This window comes from Convolutriloba macropyga, chromosome 2 (genome assembly GCF_964194025.1).
Source record: "Convolutriloba macropyga chromosome 2, txConMacr16.3, whole genome shotgun sequence".
Lineage (NCBI taxonomy): Eukaryota > Metazoa > Xenacoelomorpha > Acoela > Convolutidae > Convolutriloba > Convolutriloba macropyga.
In genome coordinates this window covers 30691366-30718093 of record NC_134469.1, presented here as the reverse complement: position 1 = coordinate 30718093, position 26728 = coordinate 30691366, and the positions used below count along the sequence as shown (strand labels likewise).

Genomic DNA, 26728 nt, shown 5'->3' with positions numbered 1-26728 from the left:
ATTAAGATAGGGAGCCAAGGTTTTGAGTTGGTAAAAACTTTCGGTAAGAAAGTCAGGAATCCTTGGAGGAATTGTTTTTAAAACTGAGTTTCTCAATAGTGGTGGAAAAATTCCTAGAATCTTTGATATGCAAAGACAATTCAAGTTGCGCGCAAGTTCAACATTTTACAAGTCTTGCAGACAAATGAATTCTGATAGGACTTTGGCAAGCAATGTTTTTGATTGTGAACTGTAGTGCAAAAACCTCAGCAAGAGGACTAGAGCGTATTAATTAAAATAGAGAGCCAAGGTTTTGAGTTGGTAAAAACTTTCGGTAAGAAAGTCAGGAATCCTTGGAGGAATTATTTTTAAAACTGAGTTTCCCAATAGTAGTGGATAAATTCATAGAATCTTTGATATGCAAAGACAATTCAAGTTGTGCGCAAAATCAACATTTTACAAGTCTTGCAGACAAATGCCTTCTGAAAGAGCTTTGGCAAGCAATGTTTTGAATCAAAACTGTAGTGCAAAAACCTCAGTGAGAGGATGAGAGCATATTAATTAAGATAGGGAGCCAAGGTTTTGAGTTGGTAAAAACTTTCGGTAAGAAAGTCAGGAATCCTTGGAGGAATTGTTTTTAAAACTGAGTTTCTCAATAGTGGTGGAAAAATTCCTAGAATCTTTGATATGCAAAGACAATTCAAGTTGCGCGCAAATTCAACATTTTACAAGTCTTGCAGACAAATGCCTTCGGAAAGAGCTTTGGCAAGCAATGTTTTTGAATCAGAACTGTAGTGCAAAAACCTCAATGAGAGGATGAGAGTGTATTAATATAGATAGGGAGCCAAGGTTTTGAGTTGGTAAAAAATTTCGGTAAGAAAGTCAGGTTTTCTTGGAGGAATTTTTTTTAAAACTGAGTTTCGCAATAGTAGTTGATAAATTCCTAGAATCTTTGATATGCAAAGACGATTCACGATGTGCGCAAGTTCAACACTTTACAAGTCTTGCAGACAAATGCCTTCTGAAAGAGCTCTGGCAAGCAATGTTTTTTTATCAGAACTGTAGTGCAAAAACCTCAGTGAGAGGATGAGAGCGTATTAATTAAGATGGGGAGCCAAGGTTTTGAGTTGGTAAAAACTTTCGGTAAGAAAGTCAGGAATCCTTGGAGGAATTATTTTTGAAACTGAGTTTCCCAATAGTAGTTGATAAATTCCTAGAATCTTTAATATGCAAAGACAATTCAAGATGTGCGCAAGTTCAACATTTTACAAGTCTTGCAAAATGCCTTCTGAAAGAGTTTTGGCAAGCAATGTTTTTGAATCAGAACTGTAGTGCAAAAACCTCAAAGAGAGCTTGAGAGTGTATTAATTAAGATAGAGAGCCAAGATTTTTGAGTTGGTAAAAACTTTCGGTAAGAAAGTCAGGTTTCCTTGGAGGAATCTTTTTTAAAACTGAGTTTCGCAATAGTAGTTGATAAATTCCTAGAATCTTTGATATGCAAAGACGATTCAAGATGTGCGCAAGTTCAAAATTTTACAAGTCTTGCAGACAAATGCCTTCTGAAAGAGCTTTGGCAAGCAATGTTTTTTTTATCAGAACTGTAGTGCAAAAACCTCAGTGAGAGGATGAGAGCGTATTAATTAAAATGGGGAGCCAAGGTTTTGAGTTGGTAAAAACTTTCGGTAAGAAAGTCAGGAATCCTTGGAGGAATTATTTTTAAAACTGAGTTTCCCAATAGTAGTTGATAAATTCCTAGAATCTTTGATATGCAAAGACAATTCAAGATGTGCGCAAGTTCAACATTTTACAAGTCTTGCAAAATGCCTTCTGAATGAGTTTTGGCAAGCAATGTTTTTGAATCAGAGCTGTAGTGCAAAAACCTCAAAGAGAGCTTGAGAGTGTATTAATTAAGATAGAGAGCCAAGGTTTTGAGTTGGTAAAAACTTTCGGTAAGAAAGTCAGGAATCCTTGGAGGAATTGTTTTTAAAACTGAGTTTCTCAATAGTAGTGGAAAAATTCCTAGAATCTTTGATATGCAAAGACAATTCAAGTTGTGCGCAAATTCAACATTTTACAAGTCTTGCAGACAAATGCCTTCGGAAAGAGCTTTGGCAAGCAATGTTTTTGAATCAGAACTGTAGTGCAAAAACCTCAATGAGAGGATGAGAGTGTATTAATATAGATAGGGAGCCAAGGTTTTGAGTTGGTAAAAAATTTCGGTAAGAAAGTCAGGAATCCTTGGAGGAATTATTTTTGAAACTGAGTTTCCCAATAGTAGCTGATAAATTCCTAGAATCTTTGATATGCAAAGACAATTCAAGATGTGCGCAAGTTCAAAATTTTACAAGTCTTGCAGACAAATGCCTTCTGAAAGAGCTTTGGCAAGCAATGTTTTTGAATCAGAACTGTAGTGCAAAAACCTCAAAGAGAGCTTGAGAGTGTATTAATTAAGATAGAGAGCCAAGGTTTTTGAGTTGGTAAAAACTTTCGGTAAGAAAGTCAGGTTTCCTTGGAGGAATTTTTTTTAAAACTGAGTTTCGCAATAGTAGTTGATAAATTCCTAGAATCTTTGATATGCATCGACAATTCAAGATGTGCGCAAGTTCAACATTTTACAAGTCTTGCAAAATGCCTTCTGAAAGAGTTTTGGCAAGCAATGTTTTTGAATCAGAACTGTAGTGCAAAAACCTCAAAGAGAGCTTGAGAGTGTAATAATTAAGATAGAGAGCCAAGGTTTTTGAGTTGGTAAAAACTTTTGGTAAGAAAGTCAGGTTTCCTTGGAGGAATTATTTTTAAAACTGAGTTTTCCAATAGTAGTTGATAAATTCCTAGAATCTTTGATATGCAGAGACAATTCAAGTTGTGCGCAAATTCAACATTTTACAAGTCTTGCAGACAAGTGCCTTCTGATCGAGCTTTGGCAAGCAATGTTTTTGAATCAGAACTGTAGTGCAAAAACCTCAGTGAGAGGATGAGAGCGTATTAATTAGAACAGAGAGCCAAGGTTTTGAGTTGGTAAAAACTTTCGGTAAGAAAGTCAGGAATCCTTGGAGGAATTTTTTTTAAAACTGAGTTTCCCAATAGTAGTTGATAAATTCCTAGAATCTTTGATATGCAAAGACAATTCAAGCGCAAATTCAACATTTTACAAGTCTTGCAGACAAATGCCTTCTGATAGAGCTTTGGCACGCAATGTTTTTGAATGAGAACTGTAGTGCAAAAACCTCAGTGAGAGGATGAGAGCGTATTAATTAAAACAGAGAGCCAAGGTTTTGAGTTGGTAAAAACTTTCGGTAAGAAAGTCAGGAATCCTTGGAGGAATTTTTTTTAAAACTGAGTTTTCCAATAGTAGTTGATAAATTCCTAGAATCTTTGATATGCAGAGACAATTCAAGTTGTGCGCAAATTCAACATTTTACAAGTCTTGCAGACAAGTGCCTTCTGATCGAGCTTTGGCAAGCAATGTTTTTGAATCAGAACTGTAGTGCAAAAACCTCAGTGAGAGGATGAGAGCGTATTAATTAGAACAGAGAGCCAAGGTTTTGAGTTGGTAAAAACTTTCGGTAAGAAAGTCAGGAATCCTTGGAGGAATTTTTTTTAAAACTGAGTTTCCCAATAGTAGTTGATAAATTCCTAGAATCTTTGATATGCAAAGACAATTCAAGCGCAAATTCAACATTTTTCAAGTCTTGCAGACAAATGCTTTCTGATAGAGCTTTGGCGCGCAATGTTTTTGAATGAGAACTGTAGTGCAAAAACCTCAGTGAGAGGATGAGAGCGTATTAATTAAAACAGAGAGCCAAGGTTTTGAGTTGGTAAAAACTTTCGGTAAGAAAGTCAGGAATCCTTGGAGGAATTATTTTTAAAACTGAGTTTCTCAATAGTAGTTGATAAATTTCTAGAATCTTTGATATGCAAAGACAATTCAAGTTGTGCGCAAATTCAACATTTTACAAGTCTTGCAGACAAATGCCTTCTGATAGAGCTTTGGCACGCAATGTTTTTGAATGAGAACTGTAGTGCAAAAACGTCAGTGAGAGGATGAGAGCGTATTAATTAAAACAGAGAGCCAAGGTTTTGAGTTGGTAAAAACTTTCGGTAAGAAAGTCAGGAATCCTTGGAGGAATTATTTTTAAAACTGAGTTTCTCAATAGTAGTTGATAAATTCCTAGAATCTTTGATATGCAAAGACAATTCAAGTTGTGTGCAAAATCAACACTTTACAAGTCTTGCAGACAAATGCATTCTGAAAGAACTCTGGCAAGCAATGTTTTTTATCAGAACTGTCGTGCAAAAACCTCAGTGAGAGGATGAGAGCGTATTAATTAGAACAGAGAGCCAAGGTTTTGAGTTGGTAAAAACTTTCGGTAAGAAAGTCAGGAATCCTTGGAGGAATTATTTTTAAAACTGAGTTTCTCAATAGTAGTTGATAGATTCCTAGAATCTTTGATATGCAGAGACATTTCAAGTTGTGCGCAAATTCAACATTTTACGAGTCTTGCAGACAAGTGCCTTCTGATCGAGCTTTGGCAAGCAATGTTTTTGAATCAGAACTGTAGTGCAAAAACCTCAGTGAGAGGATGAGAGCGTATTAATTAAAACAGAGAGCCAAGGTTTTGAGTTGGTAAAAACTTTCGGTAAGAAAGTCAGGAATCCTTGGAGGAATTATTTTTAAAACTGAGTTTCTCAATAGTAGTTGATAAATTCCTAGAATCTTTGATATGCAAAGACAATTCAAGTTGTGCGCAAATTCAACATTTTACAAGTCTTGCAGACAAATGCCTTCTGATAGAGCTTTGGCACGCAATGTTTTTGAATGAGAACTGTAGTGCAAAAACCTCCGTGAGAGGATGAGAGCGTATTAATTAAGATAGGGAGCCAAGGTTTTTGAGTTGGTAAAAACTTTCGGTAAGATAGTCAGGAATCCTTGGAGGAATTATTTTTAAAACTGAGTTTCCCAATAGTAGTTGATAAATTCCTAGAATCTTTGATATGCAGAGACATTTCAAGTTGTGCGCAAATTCAACATTTTACAAGTCTTGCAGACAAGTGCCTTCTGATCGAGCTTTGGCAAGCAATGTTTTTGAATCAGAACTGTAGTGCAAAAACCTCAGTGAGAGGATGAGAGCGTATTAATTAAAACAGAGAGCCAAGGTTTTGAGTTGGTAAAAACTTTCGGTAAGAAAGTCAGGAATCCTTGGAGGAATTATTTTTAAAACTGAGTTTCTCAATAGTAGTTGATAAATTCCTAGAATCTTTGATATGCAAAGACAATTCAAGTTGTGCGCAAATTCAACATTTTACAAGTCTTGCAGACAAATGCCTTCTGATAGAGCTTTGGCACGCAATGTTTTTGAATGAGAACTGTAGTGCAAAAACCTCCGTGAGAGGATGAGAGCGTATTAATTAAGATAGGGAGCCAAGGTTTTTGAGTTGGTAAAAACTTTCGGTAAGATATTCAGGAATCCTTGGAGGAATTATTTTTAAAACTGAGTTTCCCAATAGTAGTTGATAAATTCCTAGAATCTTTGATATGCAGAGACATTTCAAGTTGTGCGCAAATTCAACATTTTACAAGTCTTGCAGACAAGTGCCTTCTGATCGAGCTTTGGCAAGCAATGTTTTTGAATCAGAACTGTAGTGCAAAAACCTCAGTGAGAGGATGAGAGCGTATTAATTAAAACAGAGAGCCAAGGTTTTGAGTTGGTAAAAACTTTCTGTAAGAAAGTCAGGAATCCTTGGAGGAATTATTTTTAAAACTGAGTTTCTCAATAGTAGTTGATAAATTCCTAGAATCTTTGATATGCAAAGACAATTCAAGTTGTGCGCAAATTCAACATTTTACAAGTCTTGCAGACAAATGCCTTCTGATATAGCTTTGGCACGCAATGTTTTTGAATGAGAACTGTAGTGCAAAAACCTCCGTGAGAGGATGAGAGCGTATTAATTAAGATAGGGAGCCAAGGTTTTTGAGTTGGTAAAAACTTTCGGTAAGAAAGTCAGGAATCCTTGGAGGAATTATTTTTAAAACTGAGTTTCCCAATAGTAGTTGATAAATTCCTAGAATCTTTGATATGCAAAGACAATTCAAGTTGTGCGCAAATTCAACATTTTACAAATCTTGCAGACAAATGCCTTTGGCAAGGGCTTTGGCAAGAAGTTTTTGAATCAGAGCTGTAGTCTTAAAATCTCAGTGAGATAAGAGCGTATTAATTTTACAAGTGTTGCAGAGAAATGTCTTCTGACATAAGAGAGACCAAATGAGTCGAATTTCTGCTAAGGTAGTTCTTTCTGCCGTTCATAAAACTTTCTTTAAAAAAGTAGAACCTCTTGATAATAATTTCCAAAATATCAGATATAAATGAAAAACACAAAAGATATATTTGATACATCTCAGTGACAAACCAACACCTTCATTTCCACAAAACTCAATGAATAAAGAAATACCACAAACACATCATTTTAAGAGCAACTAAAAGGTTGAAGTTAAAACTCGGATCGAAACATCATAGATCCAGCAGCTCACTCACAAGCTAGATAACGAGAGGAAACCTAGTTGTAGAGAGTTTATTAATCATCTAAAATCTCTCCCTCTTCGAGGCCAGTTGGCTGATCTTTCACATCAGGCTCTGACGTTTCCTCCTTCTTTAAACCCAAAACATTTTTGGGAGCTTTGGCATCCTCTTCTGATGAGGGTGACAGCTCTGCTTCAATTTTCCTCATCTCCTCTTCCGTGTATTTCTCATTTCTATCGGCACCTTTTTTTCCCTTTCCTGCTTTCTTCCGGGATGCCGGCTTCGGACAGAGAGCTTCACCACTTGGATCAATAGCTGAACGTAACTCAATAAGCGTACCATCTCCACTCTTTTTTTCGTCTGCTTTCACCTCAGGGCCACTGACTTCACAAGCAATGGTCTCCACCTTTCGCTTTGCTTTGCTGCAGGATATTTTAACATCAGAGTCAAATAGAGGTTTTCGAACAAGTTGATTCTGCTCTTTTTCCAGCTTCCTTCGCAGTTTCTCAGCTGCTTCCATTCTCTCACGCCTCTCCTTTCTCGCCTTCTGTTTTGTCAGCCCAAAATCATCCGAGAGCAGAAACTAATTCAATCGGGTATTCAAAGGATCAACGTTTAGTCCAATGAAAAAAAGACAGGCCGAATTAAACTGCATCACCAATTTTTTCACATTTCCAAATGATTCGGATACTTTCTTCCTTAAATCACGAATCTCAGCCACTGCCTTCTCTGACTTCCCAACACTTTGTTCGACATGCAAAATCGCTAGCTCAATCTCCTTTTCGCGCGTTTCAAAACTTTTTAAAACTGAGTTTCTCAATAGTAGTTGATAGATTCCTAGAATCTTTGATATGCAGATACATTTCAAGTTGTGCGCAAATTCAACATTTTACAAGTCTTGCAGACAAGTGCCTTCTGATCGAGCTTTGGCAAGCAATGTTTTTGAATCAGAACTGTAGTGCAAAAACCTCAGTGAGAGGATGAGAGCGTATTAATTAAAACAGAGAGCCAAGGTTTTGTTGGTAAAAACTTTCTGTAAGAAAGTCAGGAATCCTTGGAGGAATTATTTTTAAAACTGAGTTTCTCAATAGTAGTTGATAAATTCCTAGAATCTTTGATATGCAAAGACAATTCAAGTTGTGCGCAAATTCAACATTTTACAAGTCTTGCAGACAAATGCCTTCTGATAGAGCTTTGGCACGCAATGTTTTTGAATGAGAACTGTAGTGCAAAAACCTCCGTGAGAGGATGAGAGCGTATTAATTAAGATAGGGAGCCAAGGTTTTTGAGTTGGTAAAAACTTTCGGTAAGAAAGTCAGGAATCCTTGGAGGAATTATTTTTAAAACTGAGTTTCCCAATAGTAGTTGATAAATTCCTAGAATCTTTGATATGCAGAGACATTTCAAGTTGTGCGCAAATTCAACATTTTACAAGTCTTGCAGACAAGTGCCTTCTGATCGAGCTTTGGCAAGCAATGTTTTTGAATCAGAACTGTAGTGCAAAAACCTCAGTGAGAGGATGAGAGCGTATTAATTAAAACAGAGAGCCAAGGTTTTGAGTTGGTAAAAACTTTCGGTAAGAAAGTCAGGAATCCTTGGAGGAATTATTTTTAAAACTGAGTTTCTCAATAGTAGTTGATAAATTCCTAGAATCTTTGATATGCAAAGACAATTCAAGTTGTGCGCAAATTCAACATTTTACAAGTCTTGCAGACAAATGCCTTCTGATAGAGCTTTGGCACGCAATGTTTTTGAATGAGAACTGTAGTGCAAAAACCTCCGTGAGAGGATGAGAGCGTATTAATTAAGATAGGGAGCCAAGGTTTTTGAGTTGGTAAAAACTTTCGGTAAGAAAGTCAGGAATCCTTGGAGGAATTATTTTTAAAACTGAGTTTCCCAATAGTAGTTGATAAATTCCTAGAATCTTTGATATGCAAAGACAATTCAAGTTGTGCGCAAATTCAACATTTTACAAGTCTTGGAGACAAATGCCTTTGGCAAGGGCTTTGGCAAGAAGTTTTTGAATCAGAACTGTAGTCTTAAAATCTCAGTGAGATAAGAGCGTATTAATTTTACAAGTGTTGCAGAGAAATGTCTTCTGACATAAGAGAGACCAAATGAGTCGAATTTCTGCTAAGGTAGTTCTTTCTGCCGTTCATAAAACTTTCTTGAAAAAAGTAGAACCTCTTGATAATAATTTCCAAAATATCAGATATAAATGAAAAACACAAAAGATATATTTGATACATCTCAGTGACAAACCAACACCTTCATTTCCACAAAACTCAATGAATAAAGAAATACCACAAACACATCATTTTAAGAGCAACTAAAAGGTTGAAGTGAAAACTCGGATCGAAACATCATAGATCCAGCAGCTCACTCACAAGCTAGATAACGAGAGGAAACCTAGTTGTAGAGAGTTTATTAATCATCTAAAATCTCTCCCTCTTCGAGGCCAGTTGGCTGATCTTTCACATCAGGCTCTGATGTTTCCTCCTTCTTTAAACCCAAAACATTTTTGGGAGCTTTGGCATCCTCTTCTGATGAGGGTGACAGCTCTGCTTCAATTTTCCTCATCTCCTCTTCCGTGTATTTCTCATTTCTATCGGCACCTTTTTTTCCCTTTCCTGCTTTCTTCCGGGATGCCGGCTTCGGACAGAGAGCTTCACCACTTGGATCAATAGCTGAACGTAACTCAATAAGCGTACCATCTCCACTCTTTTTTTCGTCTGCTTTCACCTCAGGGCCACTGACTTCACAAGCAATGGTCTCCACCTTTCGCTTTGCTTTGCTGCAGGATATTTTAACATCAGAGTCAAATAGAGGTTTTCGAACAAGTTGATTCTGCTCTTTTTCCAGCTTCCTTCGCAGTTTCTCAGCTGCTTCCATTCTCTCACGCCTCTCCTTTCTCGCCTTCTGTTTTGTCAGCCCAAAATCATCCGAGAGCAGAAACTAATTCAATTGGGTATTCAAAGGATCAACGTTTAGTCCAATGAAAAAAAGACAGGCCGAATTAAACTGCATCACCAATTTTTTCACATTTCCAAATGATTCGGATACTTTCTTCCTTAAATCACGAATCTCAGCCACTGCCTTCTCTGACTTCCCAACACTTTGTTCGACATGCAAAATCGCTAGCTCAATCTCCTTTTCGCCCGTTTCAAAACTTTTCTTGAAATGGCTTTACAGCGACGATATTGCAAAAGTTGCGTTCATCATTCTTACGTTAAGCTTTTCAAGAAATGCTAAAACTGATAGCAACCGGCTTTCAAGTATAAGGTCTGAGACAAAGTCTGAAGCCTCAGCAACGTAACGTAAAAACCGAGGTACCAGTCAGTGTCAAAAAGAGCACAACCAGGTCTGGGTACAGTGCGTCTCATATCGTCTCATATATATCGTCTCATATATATAGCGCGTCTATATATCGTCTACGTTATCATGCCGAAAAAAGCGAAGGTCATATATGCATGCATGCATAACATATATACGTACAAACATACACACACACACGAACACACACAGAAACACGTACCTTAACAAAACCATGCTCATTCATTGGCAAGAATAAATGAGAACGCCTTCTCCCATCCCAAACCAATAAAGTTGATTTTAACGGGCAATAGTACCAGACAGATTATTGGACGCTAAATCCAACAACTAACCTTATTTAGAGGATTAATAGGCCACTGCGTGTTGATAAACTGCACGCGTTTGACACTTGTTCAAGTGAAACTAAATTCTGGTTCCATCGACAGACCCATCCCATCCCAAAATTCTTCCTATCCATGACAATAACTTGATTTGGTGTCTGGATTGAAGGCATCGATTTTATTGAAATGTTGGGTTTTGTAAAAGGCAAGGATGTAAAATTTGTTTAAGAAGTTGAAAGCGCTGATTTTGTGTAGAAGCAAACCAAACAAACAAAACTCAGCAAATAGGTTGATCATTTTGAAGTGTATGCTTACTAATCAAGGTCAATTTTGTTGAAACGTAATGTTAACATTGAACAAGTTCTATTGAAACAAATGCATATTCAAACAAAGAACAGATGCAAGTTTTGAGTTCTGTTAGAGTACAGAACACGTCCATTCATAGTTCATGAACTCAATTAATCAAGCAAAATGAACAATCAACTTATCATACTCAAGTAAAGTAACAGTCATCAATCTTTTTACCCCAGAAACATGCAAGGGCAAACGAAAAGGATTTTAAAAAAAAGGACAAATAGTTACTACCCCTTAGCCAAATGGCTAAGATCAGTGCTTCCCACGCATAGGGCCAGCGGTTCGATCCCCCACCTAATCCGTTTTTTCAATCCAAAGCTCCCCCATCACCCGGCTAATACATGCTGTTAAATGATGCTCTTAAACATGCGCCTCGAGAGGCCCCTTAAACATGCAAAAATTTTGTCCCATTTTAGAGCTCACGCGTTTAATAAATAGGATTATAGCTGCGAAGCTCAAAGCTGAGCGTCTTTGTTCTTGCTTCGTCGTCTGACGCTCTTTTTCTCTTTGCATTTTTTTCACGTGAAATGAGCAAATTCGTTGAAATTTTCTTGCCGCTAATTCACTGCTGTTTTTATGTGCGTGACGTCATTTCTTAAAATAAGTGACAGGGAGTTTTACGCTGACCTGTGTAATAAGTTTTTTTTAATCATAACTGAATTACCTCACTCTGAACCCAACTCTCTTTATTAAGTTAACTGGAGACCACTAAACCATTTCAACATCAAAATAGGACTGCTGCATAATGATCAATGTTAATAATAAAGCATGGCAACCAATTTAAAATATCGAATTTATTTGTTTTAAACTTTTTGAAAGCTTAAAAATCATTACAACGTTGAAAACTGTCAACTCAATTCTATATCTATTGTTATCTATATTCTATGTCGCGTAAGCCTGTTTTGCAGCTAATTCGGCAATCTGCTTTCTATGTTTTATCATATTAAGCATAGTGAAAGTAATTATTGTAGCTTACATAACCGAAATGTTCAATTTTTAATAGCCGCCCTCATCTTCTAAGGCGGCTATTATCTTTGGCTTATTTTTTGTTACAATTCAGTAGTTTTGAGTTGTATTGGGGCACTGTCTTTTGTTATGACTCGAAGAGGAGCATCAGAGAAGTGTCGTTTTTCAATCAATAGTTTTCTGGAGTAAAATTGATGCAGAAATTGAAGCGCCTGAAAACGTTGTTTCACTGATGATCAGTTGTGAAAAGAGCGGAGGAAAATGTGAGTGGCTTTTTATAGCTGCGAAGCTGTAAGCTGAGCGAAGCTATATTGCGGTGCTCTTGGTTTTTTACAATTCAAAGAATTTGAGTTGTATTGGGGCGCTGTCTTTTTTTTTAAGATCTGTTCACACATTTTCATGATTTTTGAAGTCAAATTTGAGTGGAGATTTTGGTCACGCCGAAACAGGAAATGGAGCGAAAAAGCGAGTGGTTTTGCGGCGTGAATTTTTTTTGCTCTAATTTTAAAGTGAGTGAGAAAACGGTGTTTGAACAAAAATTCGGTTTCTCGGTAATGATTTTTTGTTCACATGCGGCAATTTCACTCTGATTTTTACTGTTTTTCGATTTTTTGGATCGGATTTTTTTCTAAATGGTTTTCTCAATCCATTCGCAGCTCATTCTATACCTAGTTTTTTGTTTAAATTAAATTTTCATTTCTCACTAGTGGTTTTTTGGTTCACATGCGGCATTTTGACATTGATTTTCTGTTTTTTTTTCTTATTTTTTATCTGATTTTTTCAGAAAATGGTTTTCTCCATTAACTCATAGTCCATTCTAGGCCTATTTTTTCTGTTTAGTCAATGAAAACTCTTTGAATTGTGCGTCAGGACTTGTCCTGCTATGTTTTTTTGTTTCGTCTTCTGACGCTCTTTTTTCGTTTTACATTTGTTCACACAGCAAAGCTGAAAAAGTCAAATTTTTTGAATGACTTCTTCCTCTCACTAACGGCATTTGCGCGCGTGACGCCATTTGTCACTCGCTTTAGCAAAAGTTTTTAGGTTAGTTGCGTGATTAGAGTTTGATCATATGTGACTTACCTCACTCAATAAAAATGACTTTTGCACTTTAAAACTTAAGTTTAATTTGAATTTGTTTAAGGTCAAAGGAACTCATATGAGCAGTAAAGGTCCCTAATAAGAGGCTTCTGCGGAATGAATTTTAACAAGCTTTATTAATTTATCGTTGAATGTTTTTTACCTAGTTTCTTGAACGGCGTCGATTTTTTTTTCAATTTAGATCTGTATCTGTTTCTATCTCTATTATACGGCACGCAGGTCTATTCTTTCGCAGCTATTCCGGCAATCTGCCGGCTATGTTCGTTCATGCCGCCAGAGAGAGTAGAGAAAGAGTGATTGAGAAAGAGAAGATCTGCCGTCTATTTATCATTTTAAGCGTAGAGAAAGTAATTATTGTAACTTAAATGACCGATTTCCTCGTCTTTTAAACCGCTGTTATAGTGGGTCTTTTTTTTTCTTACAATTCAAAGAATTTGAATTGTGTTGGGGCGTTGTCTTTTTTACGGCTCGAAGAGGAGTTTAAGAGAAGTCTTTTTTCAATCATGAATTTGAATAAAATTGAAGCAGGAGTTGAAGCGCGTGAAAACGCTTGACTGATGATTAATCTGAAAAAAGCGGAGAAAAAAGTCAGTGTGTTTTTCTTAATAACGCCAGCGAGAGGGGAGAGGGAGAGGAAGGGAAAATCTGAAATCTGCCGTCTATGTTTTATTATATTAAGCATAGTGAAAGTAATTTTTTAGCTTAAATAACCGGAGTGTTCAATACTAAATAGCCGCCCTCCTATATTGCTATTGAGGTGCTGTCTCGGCGAGAATCATCTTCTCAATCAATATTTGTGTGGAGTAACACTGATGAAAGAATTGAAGTGTGAACACACACACACACAGACACGTCCAAACACAGACACGTCCAAACACAGACACAGACACATACAGACAAATACGCCACACAGACAAATACGCAGACATATATATATATATATATATATATATATATATATATATATATATATATACAGCGACACACACACACGAGGCAAACAGACACAGAAACACACTGAAACACACACAGACAGACACGAAAACACACTCTGGCACACACAGTTACGCATACACAGACGCACACACAAACACACACACAGAGACACTCACACACACGGAGATATACACATATACGGGGACGCATACCTGGACACACTAACGCAAACACACACACACACACCCATGAGACACAAAATAATACTCAAAAACACTGACACACACAGACACGGACACACAGACAAACCCACACACACACACACACACGGAAACGAACACAGAGAGACACACAGGGACACACTAACGCAGACGCACTCACACACAGACGCAGACAGACACACACTCACAGACACACGCACACACAGAGACAGACACACAGAGTGTTACACATAAACAGATGCTCACACACACACAGAAAGACAAATACACAGACACACGCAGCCACATACACACACTCTGACACACAGTCACGCATAAACGGACGCACACAGAAAAATACATAAACACACGCTGAAACACACACAGGCACACGCACCGAAACAGACACACAGAGACACAAACATACAGAAGCACACATAAAGACACACAAACACAGACACAAACAGACACACACACACAAATACAAAGCCACAAACACAGACAGACACCGAAACATGGACACACACACAGAGATACTCACACACACGGAGATACACTCATACGGGGAGACATAACTGGACACACTAACGCAAACACACACACACACCCATGAAACACAAAATAACACTCACAAACACACTGACACACACAGAAACGAACACACAGACAAACCCACACACACACACTCTCTCACAGAAACGAACACAGAGACAGACAGGGACACACTAACGCAGACGCACTCACACACAGACACAGACAGACACACACTCACAGACACACGCACACACAGAGACAGACAAACAGAGTAACACATAAACAGATGCTCACACACACAGAGAGACAAATACACACACACACGCAGCCACACACACTCTGACACACACAGTTACGCATAAACAGACGCTTACACAGAAAATTACACAGAAACACACAATGAGACGCACCAGGCATACGTAGACGCAGACACACGCTGACACACACAGGCACACGCACCGAAACAGAGACAGACATACAGACGCACACATAAAGACACACAAACACAGACACAAACAGACACACACACACACACAAAGACAAATACAAAGCCACAAACACACAAGACAAACAGACACAGAAACACTGACACGTACACAGAGACAAATACGCAGACACATACACACAGCCACACACACGATACAAAAAGACAGAAACACACTGACACACACAGTAGCGCACACAGACACACACAGACAGACACGCACACACACACTCTCATACACACACACATTTACACAGAGACACACACAAACACAGACACACACAAACACAGAGACACACACAGACACACACAAACACAGAGACACACACAGCCACACACACACGCACTGCCACACGCAGACACAAACAGACGCTTGCATAGACACACCCACAGACACACACAGAGATAGACACACTCTCACACACACAGTTGCTCATAAACAGACACACAAAAGTCACACACAGCCACACACACCAGGCATACACAGACACAGACTTACGCTAACACACACAAACACAGAGACACACAAAGGCACACTTAGAGAAACATACACACAGAGAGAATCAGACGCGCGCACACACACACACACGCAGCCGCACACACACACACACACACAAATGCACACATATGCAGACACACATCTACAGTCACACACACAGACAGATCCACAGACACGCCCAAACACAGATAAAGAGACACACACACCAAAGACACACACACAGACAAATACGCAGATATATACACACACAGCCACACACGCGATACAAAACGACACAAACACACTGACACACACACAGAAGCGCACACAGACACACACACACAGGCAGACACACACTCTCACAGTTACACCTAAGCAGATGCGCACAAACACAGACAGTCTCAGACAAATACACAGAAACACACAGCCACACACACGCACTGACACACACAAACACAGACGCTTACACAGACACACACAGACACAGACGCTTACACAGACAAACCCACACACACACTCTCTCACAGAAACGAACACAGAGACAGACAGGGACACACTAACGCAGACGCACTCACACACAGACACAGACAGACACACACTCACAGACACACGCACACACAGAGACAGACAAACAGAGAGTAACACATAAACAGATGCTCACACACACAGAGAGACAAATACACACACACACGCAGCCACACACACTCTGACACACACACAGTTACGCATAAACAGACGCTTACACAGAAAATTACACAGAAACACACAATGAGACACACCAGGCATACGTAGACGCAGACACACGCTGACACACACAGGCACACGCACCGAAACAGAGACACAGACATACAGACGCACACATAAAGACACACACACAGACAAAAATAGACACACACACACAAAGACAAATACAAAGCCACAAACACACAAGACAAACAGATACAGAAACACTGACACGTACACAGAGACAAATACGCAGACACATACACACAGCCACACACACGATACAAAAAGACACAGAAACACACTGACGCACACAGTAGCGCACACACACACTCTCATACACACACACATTTACACAGAGACACACACAAACACGGAGACACACACAAACACAGACACACACACAAACACAGAGACACACACAAACACAGACACACACACACACGCACTGCCACACGCAGACACAGACGCTTGCATAGACACGCCCACAGACACACACAGAGATAGACAGACACTCTCACACACACAGTTGCTCATAAATAGACGCGCACACAGACACACAAAAGTCACACACAGCCACACACACCAGGCATGCACAGACACAGACTTACGCTAACACACACAAACACAGACACACAAAGGCACACTTAGAGAAACATACACACAGAGAGAATCAGACGCGCGCGCGCGCACACGCACGCAGCCGCACACACACACACACCCACACACATACAAATGCACACATATGCAGACACACATCGACAGTCACACACACAGACAGAACCACAGACACGCCCAAACACAGAAAAAGAGAAACACACTCCAAAGACACACACACACACAGACAAATACGCAGGCATATACAAACACAGCGATACACACGATACCAAACGACAAACACACTGACACACACACAGAAGCGCACACAGACACACACACACACACACACAGTTACACCTAAACAGATGCGCACAAACACAGACAGTCTCAGACAAATACACAGAAACACACAGCCACACACACGCACTGACACACACAAACACAGACCCTTACACAGACACACCCACACACACACAGACACAGACGCTTACAGAGACACACCCACACACACACACGCAGCCGCGCGCACGCACACACACAAATGCACACATACGCAGACACATCGACGGACACACACAGACAGATTTACAGACACGCCCAAGCACACACAAACACAAAGAGACACACTCTAAAGACACACATACAGCCACACATACGATACAAACACACCGAAGCGCCCACAGACCCAAACACGGACGCACACACAGACACATCCACACACAGACACACACAGATAGTTACACATAAACGCACACACACAGACAAGTACACAGACACACAAAAAGACACAAATCAGGCATACGTAGACGCTGATACACGCTGACACACACACAGGCACTCGCACCGAAACGGACACACAGTGAGACACAGACATACACACCACACGCTTACACAGAAACTTACACTCAGACGCACTAACGCGCACACACACACCCACCTACGCAGACACGCACATCCACTGACACACACACACACAGACAGACGACACACACAAAGACACACATATATACACAGAGACACACACAGACAATTACACAAGGAGAATTACTTGTCGTTTGTGCGCACAAAGGCTGCTGTGAAAAGAAAATTCTTCTTATGTTTTCTTCCTAAACATTTTTGTTTATTGTTTATCCATTCTCGTTATCTTAACGACCCGGATATCTACGAAACAAATGCTGTTTTGACGATTCTTAACTGTTCGGCTTCTTTGTTCTCAATTGTTTTGTTTGGCTGGTGTTATCCAGTTCTTGTGTTAGTCAATTGAGGAGTTTTCAAGTTTTTTCCTTCAATTCTTATTGTAATTCACCTATTCGCTGTTTTCACTTCGTCAAACAAAATTTGTTTCGCTTCGCCTAAGTTCACAACTTGTTCAACATTTTGTATGAATTCTCCTTGACTTCTTTAAGCTAGTGCCAGCCTTCATTCATTCTGCTGAAAGTGAATTAGTTTTGAAAAACGAAATCAAAGTAGAAACGTGATAATCCGGTAAAGTCCAACCTTAGATACACGCTACTTGAACTTTGTGCTTCTCTAGGTCTCAGTTAGCATCCCTAATTTGTCTTGACAGTGATATTCGCCACTGCATCCTCTCACTAAGAAACAAGAGTGTCTAACTACAAACTTCAATCAAAATAGGTTGAACTTGAGAAAGTTTTTGTACAACAATCAATATTTGTCATTTTTTCTGTTTGTTCAATCCGAATTGTTATGGGAATCAATGGCGGCTGTTTTCCGGCAATCTGCCGGTTCTTTTTTTACTTAGGAAATAGGTTGTTTGCTTTAATCTAACCGCACCCATAATAACACCATGTAATGCATTTCAGGCTCGTCCTTCCCCATCTGTGGTCAACACCGATCAAGTGGAATATGTAAGTGCAACTGAATGTTTGAATGATTGATTTGCTAACAGATTTGAATTGTTTTGCCATAGTAACGTATTGGTTGAGGTTGTATTTTAAAAAGACGTCTTTGTTTGTCTTTTTCGTTCTGCAGGGGAATATGCAAAAGTGTCTATTTGGTTTGTATTAGTCTATTGTTGTAATATTAGTCTAATTGTTGTGATAAACTTTAGAAATAGTTTCAGATGTCTTCTGATAATGCTTTAAACATTCGACAAAAAGTCAATGAGGTCACACCAACGCCCATGCTGACAATATAACCAGAAGTGCAAAGGATCATCAACGATATGCAAGATACAATTGACATAAACGAAGCGAATGGATGAGCTAGAACGAAAAAGCAATGGTATTCACTTCACTTATATAAGGAATAGAAACCGACTGAATTACCTTGAAGAGAGAACACTCGTGGAGAGATTCACGTAAAACCTGCTTGACATTCTCGAATGTAGAATCGAACCAGGTCCCCTGTCAAATATCCTGAGTATTCTAAATTATGATATGCAAATCAATGTAACCGAAAAGGATATTGCTGCCTGTCATCCGTTGAACAACGCCAGAGTTGTTCCAATTATTGTAAAATGCATATATAATCACCTAGACATTGCGCGGAGAGGAAACTCATGGTTACGAGGAACTCGTAAAGCACTGAACAAACCTATAGTTGCAGAAGAGTGACTCGCACCTAGCTCGGGAAATCAACATAAAAACAAGGACAAAACAACAGCAAGTTCATGCCCGACTCGAATCATCCGGAATCTGAGCCAACTAAAATTAAAGATGTCTGGGATTTGCAAGACGTTCCGAAACCAACAATTAATTACATGGATTCTACTAATAAGAGTCATGCGGATCAATTTGTTACTGCGATGCCTGTGGAAAGACCAGCACTTCAACAAACACCGCGTCAGTCACCACCATTGACTAGACGACCTTCAACTGTTGCGCCGTGTGAGAAAAAAAGGAAAAAAGACTCTTGTTCAAAGCCCTGTCGGTCTAACTAGATCAGTTGCTGATGCTTTAATGCCTGCTCTAATAAAAGGTTTTAAAATGTTGATAAAGGTTCTAATACTGAATCTAAAATAACTGATCATGATGATTTCGGAGTCTGGCTAAAGAAGTCTAATATTTTGAATTCCTCACTGTCTGTAATGCATGTGAATATCAGGTCCGTAAGGAAGATCTTGGATAATCTGGAAGCACTAATTTGACTCTCCAACCTGCAAAGTTGTGTCTCATAGAAACATGGTTAAAAGATAATGATGAACCCGGAAGCCATCTTGTTCATGGCTGCAATCAATGTGTCTTGCAATCGATCCACCAATGGTGGAGGCATTATAATTCAAATACGATTAAATTTTAATTTAATTAGCGAAAATGATGCGAAGTTTGACGAAGCCGTTGCGGCTCAAATATCAAACAACGTTACAACTTCAATGTAGCAGAAATTTATAATAGGCTAATTACTAGTATAATCTGGAAACAAATACTAGCAAAATACTACCTCAAGTTATATGTGTTGATTTTAATATAGATATACTCCCGAAAAAGCAATTTACCTGAGATTATCTTGATTCCATCAGATCAAATGGGTTCGCGATCTTCGAGATTAGTTCTACGAGAGTAACAAATAATATAAGTACATCTATTGATCCTTTTATACACAAATAAGTTGATGCTCAAAACAACGAGGTGTTACAATTTCAAAATTTATCTGATCATTATCCAATTCTGTTGAACTGGAACTTAATCAGATTCCAAGGAAAAAACGCAAACTTGTCGCGATTCTTCATTTCTCAAAGATCCAAAATGCAAATTGTTTGAATTTTACATGACATATTCTTTTATTTTCAGGGCTTTTGTCCCAGGTCACGTCTTGTGAACCATCCCAGAGTAACTGTACGACCATACTGTTTTGAAGTATTTCCACATATTATCCACTATTCATCGCTTTATCGTAGCTAGTAATGAAGGAATGGCCGGCCATTAACACCTTTTTAATGTATTTCAAATTAAAGTTGGATATTTAGACTAAAGCCCGTATAGAGCTGACAAAGCAAATTTTTGCTGTACCTTATATGTGAACGGGCTGTACAATGTTGGGTTTTTAGCTCTAGGCATTCTTTCAATAGATTTTGCTGCCTGGCGAATCAAGAGATGCTCTCTCTTTTACTTTTGCAGGCTGGCGACGGTGACAATGAATACGAGGACATCCCAATAACACTGTACAAGGGGAGGGAGGGGCTTGGCTTCTCAATCGCGGGGGGAAGTGACAATCCCCACATCGGAACTGACCCCCACATCTACATCACTAAGATAATCCCCGGTGGCAATGCTGAGCAGGAGGGCACACTAAGGTACCTATTCTGATTTGGAAATTACTTCATATTCAAATTGGTTCTCCAATAGTATTATCAGATAATACATTAGTATTATCAGTGACTGGCATAACACCAAAATAGTTTTGCATGCATCTCAGTATGTTAAATACAGAGATTAAATATGTTCCATGAGTGTTAATTGTACTCTTTTCACTTCACTGTTCACCTCTTGTTTGTACTCAATCTTCGTTATCTTTTCAATGCAAGATTCTACCTGTTTCATCCGAAAAATCTCTGGATATTATCTGAAGGCACGTACTCAATCTTTTGCGGGTTTTTCTCCTCTTAGTGAACTCCTTATGACGCATCCAAAGGTTCGCTGTTCTTAGAGCAGGTTCTATGTTGGCATTTTAATGCGAGCTGTTCAATTGTGAAAGTTTGCTTGCTCCATGTCTTAAGAACGCTTCGACGGGTGTTGTTGGCACACGTTTCATTTAGTAATGGTAAATATAGGAATTGAGACCACGACCAAAGGGTGACACGCGCCCTGAGGCCATTAATCTCAATTCCTATATTTACCAATCCTAATAGAATTAACAATACTATAACCATTTGACACGCTTCAATCGGCGCTTGACGCGCTATATTCTTATATTTACCAAAAAAACTATTAAAAAAACGCATAACCTTTTTTTACTGTCTTCGAAAAAACAGTAGAAAATAACCATCCTTACAATTTTAGAAAAACCTTAAAAATAGCAATTTATAATTTCAGAAAAGCTTTGAAAATAACCATTTTGATAAGAACATCAAAGGGTTTACCACAATCAAGCTTGAAAAGTGAAACTTCTTCGAAGATAACCATTTGTCAACACTAAAAAGTGTTTTACCACACGCAAGCTTGATCAGAAATTCGTGGGTTTTATAGATAAATTTATATCGAGGTCTAGACACAATACAGCAAGAAATGAAAATTTATTTTTTAAAAGTTTCCCAATTAAATCGTCTGAGAATTATTAATAGCCGCCCTCATCTTCTCAGCCGGCTATTATAGCGCTCCTATTTTTTTTACAATTCAAAGAATTTGAATTGTATTGGGGCGCTGTCTTTTTTTTACGACTCGAAGAGGAGTATTGGAGAAGTCCTTTTTTTTAATCAATTTTATTGGAGTGATTTTTGAAGCGGGAAATGAAACGCGCGAAAAAATTTGGAGTGATTTTGGCGCTGAACAAATGTGAAGAGCGGAGCGAAAAGAGAGTGGTTTTTGTTCATACCGCTGTTTTTGAGAGAGCGAGAAATTGATGTGTGAAAAAATTTTCTAAGCGAGCGAAATTTTTTTGTTCACGTGCGGCTTTAAAAAGCAGTTTTTTGCAATTTTTGATGGTTATTGGGTTTGATAATGATATTGTATTAGTTTTAGGCTTGTTTTGGTAGGAATTGAAGATTTCAAGTAGTTAATTTGAGTTTAATGCTAATTTGGAGGTTTTTGATCAGTTTTGCTGATTTTTAGACGAAATTTTATTTTTTGCCTGTTTTTTTTTGTTTTACTGCTTTAAGTGGGATTTGAATAGAAGCTTGTTACTTAGGGAATGTTCAGATACCAATTGATTAAAGTTTTGTTGGTATAAATCATTTTTTTTCTTAGGAAAAATGACAGAAAAATTGAGAAATTTTTAATAATTTTTCTCAATTTTTTTGCAGTTTTTCTTTTTTTTCTAAAACTTAGACAATTTTCTTAGCCTATTATGACTTGCCTATTGTTTTGCGAGCATATGGATACCGTATTGCCAGAAAATAATTTTTCTTTGGATTTATATGCTTTGGAATATTAATAAAAATTATTAACTTTTTCCAGGTTTTTAGTGCAAGTTGTTTGTAAGAGCTTTTTTTTTCTTTATTTGGCTTACAGTGTTTTTAAAGAATTCTCATAAGTGGTTTTAGTAAGTACTAGTTGTTTTGATAAAGTAATTTTGGCAGAAATAGTTATTTCGGGATCTCAATTTATGATAAAATTTGATATGACAAAATTTGATCAGATTTTTAATCATACTTTAACAATTTGATTTTCTTGTTTTTTTTTGTTTTATAGTTTTGTCTGAAGATAATCATAAATTAGTGGAGGCACGGTTTGTGTGATGAGTAGTTGGATGGAGTGTAAGTGGAATTGGATGGAGTCATTTCCGGAATTCTTCCGGCTATGTTTTTTTTAAGATCTGTTCACACATTTTCATGATTTTTGAAGTCAAATTGGAGTAGTGATTTTGGTCACGCCGAAACAGGAAATGGAGCGAAAAAGCGAGTGGTTTTGCGGCGTGAATTTTTTTCACTCTAATTTTAAAGTGAGTGAGAAAACGGTGTTTGAACAAAAATTCGGTTTCTCGGTAGTGATTTTTTGTTCACATGCGGCAATTTCACTCTGATTTTTACTGTTTTTTCGATTTTTGGATCGGATTTTTTCTAAATGATTTTCCCAATCCATTCACAGCTCATTCTAGACCTAGTTTTTTGTTTGAATTAAATTTTCATTTCTCGCCAGTGGTTTTTTGGTTCACATGCGGCATTTTGACATTGATTTTCTGTTTCTTTTTTATCTGATTTTTTTAAAATGGTTTTCTCAATTCACTCATAATCCATTCTAGGTCTAGTTATTCTGTTTAGTCAATGAAAATTCTTTGAATTGTACTCGGATATAGATATATTAAACCACGGAATAGATTACAAAACTAAAATTAATAACTAAACCAATTACCCTAATTAATAATTTTAAAGTAATAGCATTCCTTCATATTAATGACGTCACTAATACAGTCACAACCAACGAAATAAAGTCTACTGTAGATGGAATTAAATTTGTTAAATAAGTCTTCGAAGATGATATCGATGATAATATGGTAATAGTTTAATTAGAGGAAGACTATCTATTATACTATGATCTCTACAGGTCAGTATTTTCGCTCTACTAACTTCGATTTGTGACATCTACAGGACAAAAAGATATATATGAAATACGTATTAAATAAACTTATGATAAAACAACACTAATGTATTCCCTTACTTTTCAAAAAACACACTAGCTAATATAGAAGAGTTTATTCAATATCAAGTATATATTAAACCTAATAAATATAAAGCACTCAACAAATTGACGACAACACAAAATGATGAAAATTAAATCGACAATGGGAATATATTTTTTGAATGTTAAGAGTACAGATGATAACTCTTGTTTAATATGGAGTTTATTAGCCTATATGTTACGAACATCTCACCATAAACAAAGAACAGCAAAGTAAGCTAATTGTTTCAATAAGATTCAATTCTTTAATTTACATTTCCAATATGATCAAACAAACTTAGAAAAGTGCACAAGTTAAACAAAGGAAGAGGTTTCAAAGGTATTTCTATTTTGAATATTTGATTTTGATAAAGATTAAAAGAATAAACCACGTTTGCTATGTTTAAAAAGTTATTCATCAGATCATGTATAAGAATTTGATAAGCACATTGATGATGATTCGAAAACTAAAATGACTACATTAGTTTTTCCACCATATGAAGCATTCTTTTCTATTTTAAAATAAGAAAATATATAACTTAAGGACAACCTTGAAGCTAAAGAGGTTTTTAATTATCAAGGTGAAGCAAGACTATCACAAATCTTTGAAAACTTTACAGACATGTTTTGGATGGATCCACAACCGATCCGGCTTTTATATACTCAACCCCAGGTTTATCAATGTTAGCGGGTTTAAGGAAAAGAAACGTTGAAATAAAGCAGTATAAAAAAGATTCTTTTGATTTATTACTCGGATATAGATATATTAAACCATGGAATAGATATACAAAACCAGAAATAATAACTAAATCAATTAACCTAATGAATAATTATTAAGTAATAGCAAACTTCGATATTAATGACGTCACTATTACAGCAACAACCAAAAAAATAAATTCTACTGTAGATGGAGCTAAATTTGTCTTTGATGATAGCGATGATATAGTTATATTTTAAAGAGTGTGTGTTGAAGAAATATCTACATGGCTAATAACCTGGAATATGAGACATTTACAGGACAAGAAGGTATAATATATGAAATAAATATTAAATAAAACAATGATATGAAAACAACAAACTGAAGTATTCTCTTACGTTCCAGAAAACACACTTGCTAATATAGACGATTTTATTCAATATCAAGTATATGTTAAACCTAATAAATTTAAAACACTCAGCAAATTGACGTTAAAACAAATTGATAAAAATTAAATCGACTGCAGAATGTTAAAATGGCGTTACTGTTGGTAAATGGAGAAAATATATGGCGAGTGCCTTAGACATTAAAGAATCACAACAACATGAACTGAACAGAGTTGCTTTTTTGATGCTTTAATCAACAATGATAATAAATACATTGAACATTGTAGATCAAACAAACATGAATTGGATATCTTGCAAGAGTCTTACAAGATGGACGGTTATCTTGCAAGACTCTTGCAAATCGGACGGTTGTCTTGCAAGACCTTGCAAGATCTTGCAAGATGATGCGTAATCTTGCAAGATTCTTGCAAGAGCTTGCAAGATAACCGTCCGATTTTGACTGGGGTATTGTTAAATAAACTAAACTTGCTCTCTCGCCTTTTTATATTAAACGGATTTAGACGGTAATAAAATAGGACCTTGCAGATATCTTAATTAAGGTTTACCAAAACTAAATCGGGAAAATCAAACAATAAGTTAGATAATTGAAATGAAGAACAAACTACGTTAATCGAATCTATGAACATAAATAGAATTAATTCTACTAGAAAAACAAAACAGAAGAAATAGACTAGCAGGTAAATTAAGACCAGATTATTTTTGCAACTTGAAAGAATTGTTTGATCTACTTGCTACAAACTTAAATGAATAGTACAAAACTAATACTTAGGTAAACAAATTTAATTTAATAAATGCAGAAAACGCTACACGCTTTACGAGATAACGCCACATTGAAGGAATTAGAATTTCCTTTTCCTTTAGATATTTGGAGTCAGTGTTGACTTCCAACAAAAAGATTTAGAGACTTTATTTATGTTAATAAATATAAACTAAAATACTCAACCCTGATTGGTTAAACTTATGGAAATACCTTTCCTTTAAATGTTTAACTGTTTACCCGTTGGTAACACAACACGCTACCCCTTTAGTCGGTACCAGTCATACCTGATATAATAATAAAGTATGTTCCTCTCTCTCTCTACTCCGCTCTTGTTTTAGTATTGAGATATACGTTAGACTTTAGCATTGCGGCCGGTGCACTGTCTACTGAAGCTCAGATAGAAGAGTAGCAGACTAGAGATCTAGAACTTTAGTTAGTCAGGTAAGCCTTAAGATTTGACTATATTCTTGAGACACCATAAGACAGAAGTAGAGTAACCTCTCAAGGTAACCCTACCTCAGCACACGTCTTATCTGGTGCGACCAGTGCCGGACTATATTGAAATAACAAATTTTCATCTTTTATTCTCCATAACGGAAAAAGTAACAATTAAACAAAACAATCTCTAGATATAACAAAACAATAGTAACAATGGCCAGTAGTTATCTACAACAAACAAATACTAACAATTTCTTAACACCGTTTACAATCTCTGATGATTGTCCGCTAGAAAACCGCGAGACAATACACAGAATACTAATAAATTTGAAGAATAACTTCTTCAAAGAAACAAAACACATACAACAAATCAGTATTCATAGAAACCATCTAGCGCATTATCTACCAGTAATACTACTGGGTAGAGACCAACTTAACAAACATTATATATTCACATTAACAGATGAAACAAAAAACAAGAAAACGTTTTATAATTTTCAAAATGAAACAAAACTATCAGATATGTTTAGAACATTCCTAAAACGACATGAAGAAAAACAAGACAGATCAAAAATAACAGCAATACCAAATACAACATACGAATTACTCCGAAACACAATCGGATATTTGAA

General features: G+C 37.2%; 1 protein-coding gene across 5 annotated transcripts in view; it reads left to right on the top strand.

Annotated features, from left to right (window-relative positions):
• Positions 1-26728, top strand: part of LOC142358610 (disks large homolog 1-like) — a 126406-nt gene that overhangs the window by 78825 nt on the left and 20853 nt on the right. For 4 of the 5 annotated variants that reach the window (XM_075410055.1, XM_075410054.1, XM_075410053.1 and 1 more), the window contains exons 5-6: positions 18344-18388; positions 20600-20775. In XM_075410055.1, coding sequence (XP_075266170.1) covers positions 18344-18388; positions 20600-20775 — 221 coding nt within the window. The remainder of the gene's footprint in view (positions 1-18343; positions 18389-20599; positions 20776-26728) is intronic. The other variant, XM_075410056.1, reaches the window with a different exon arrangement.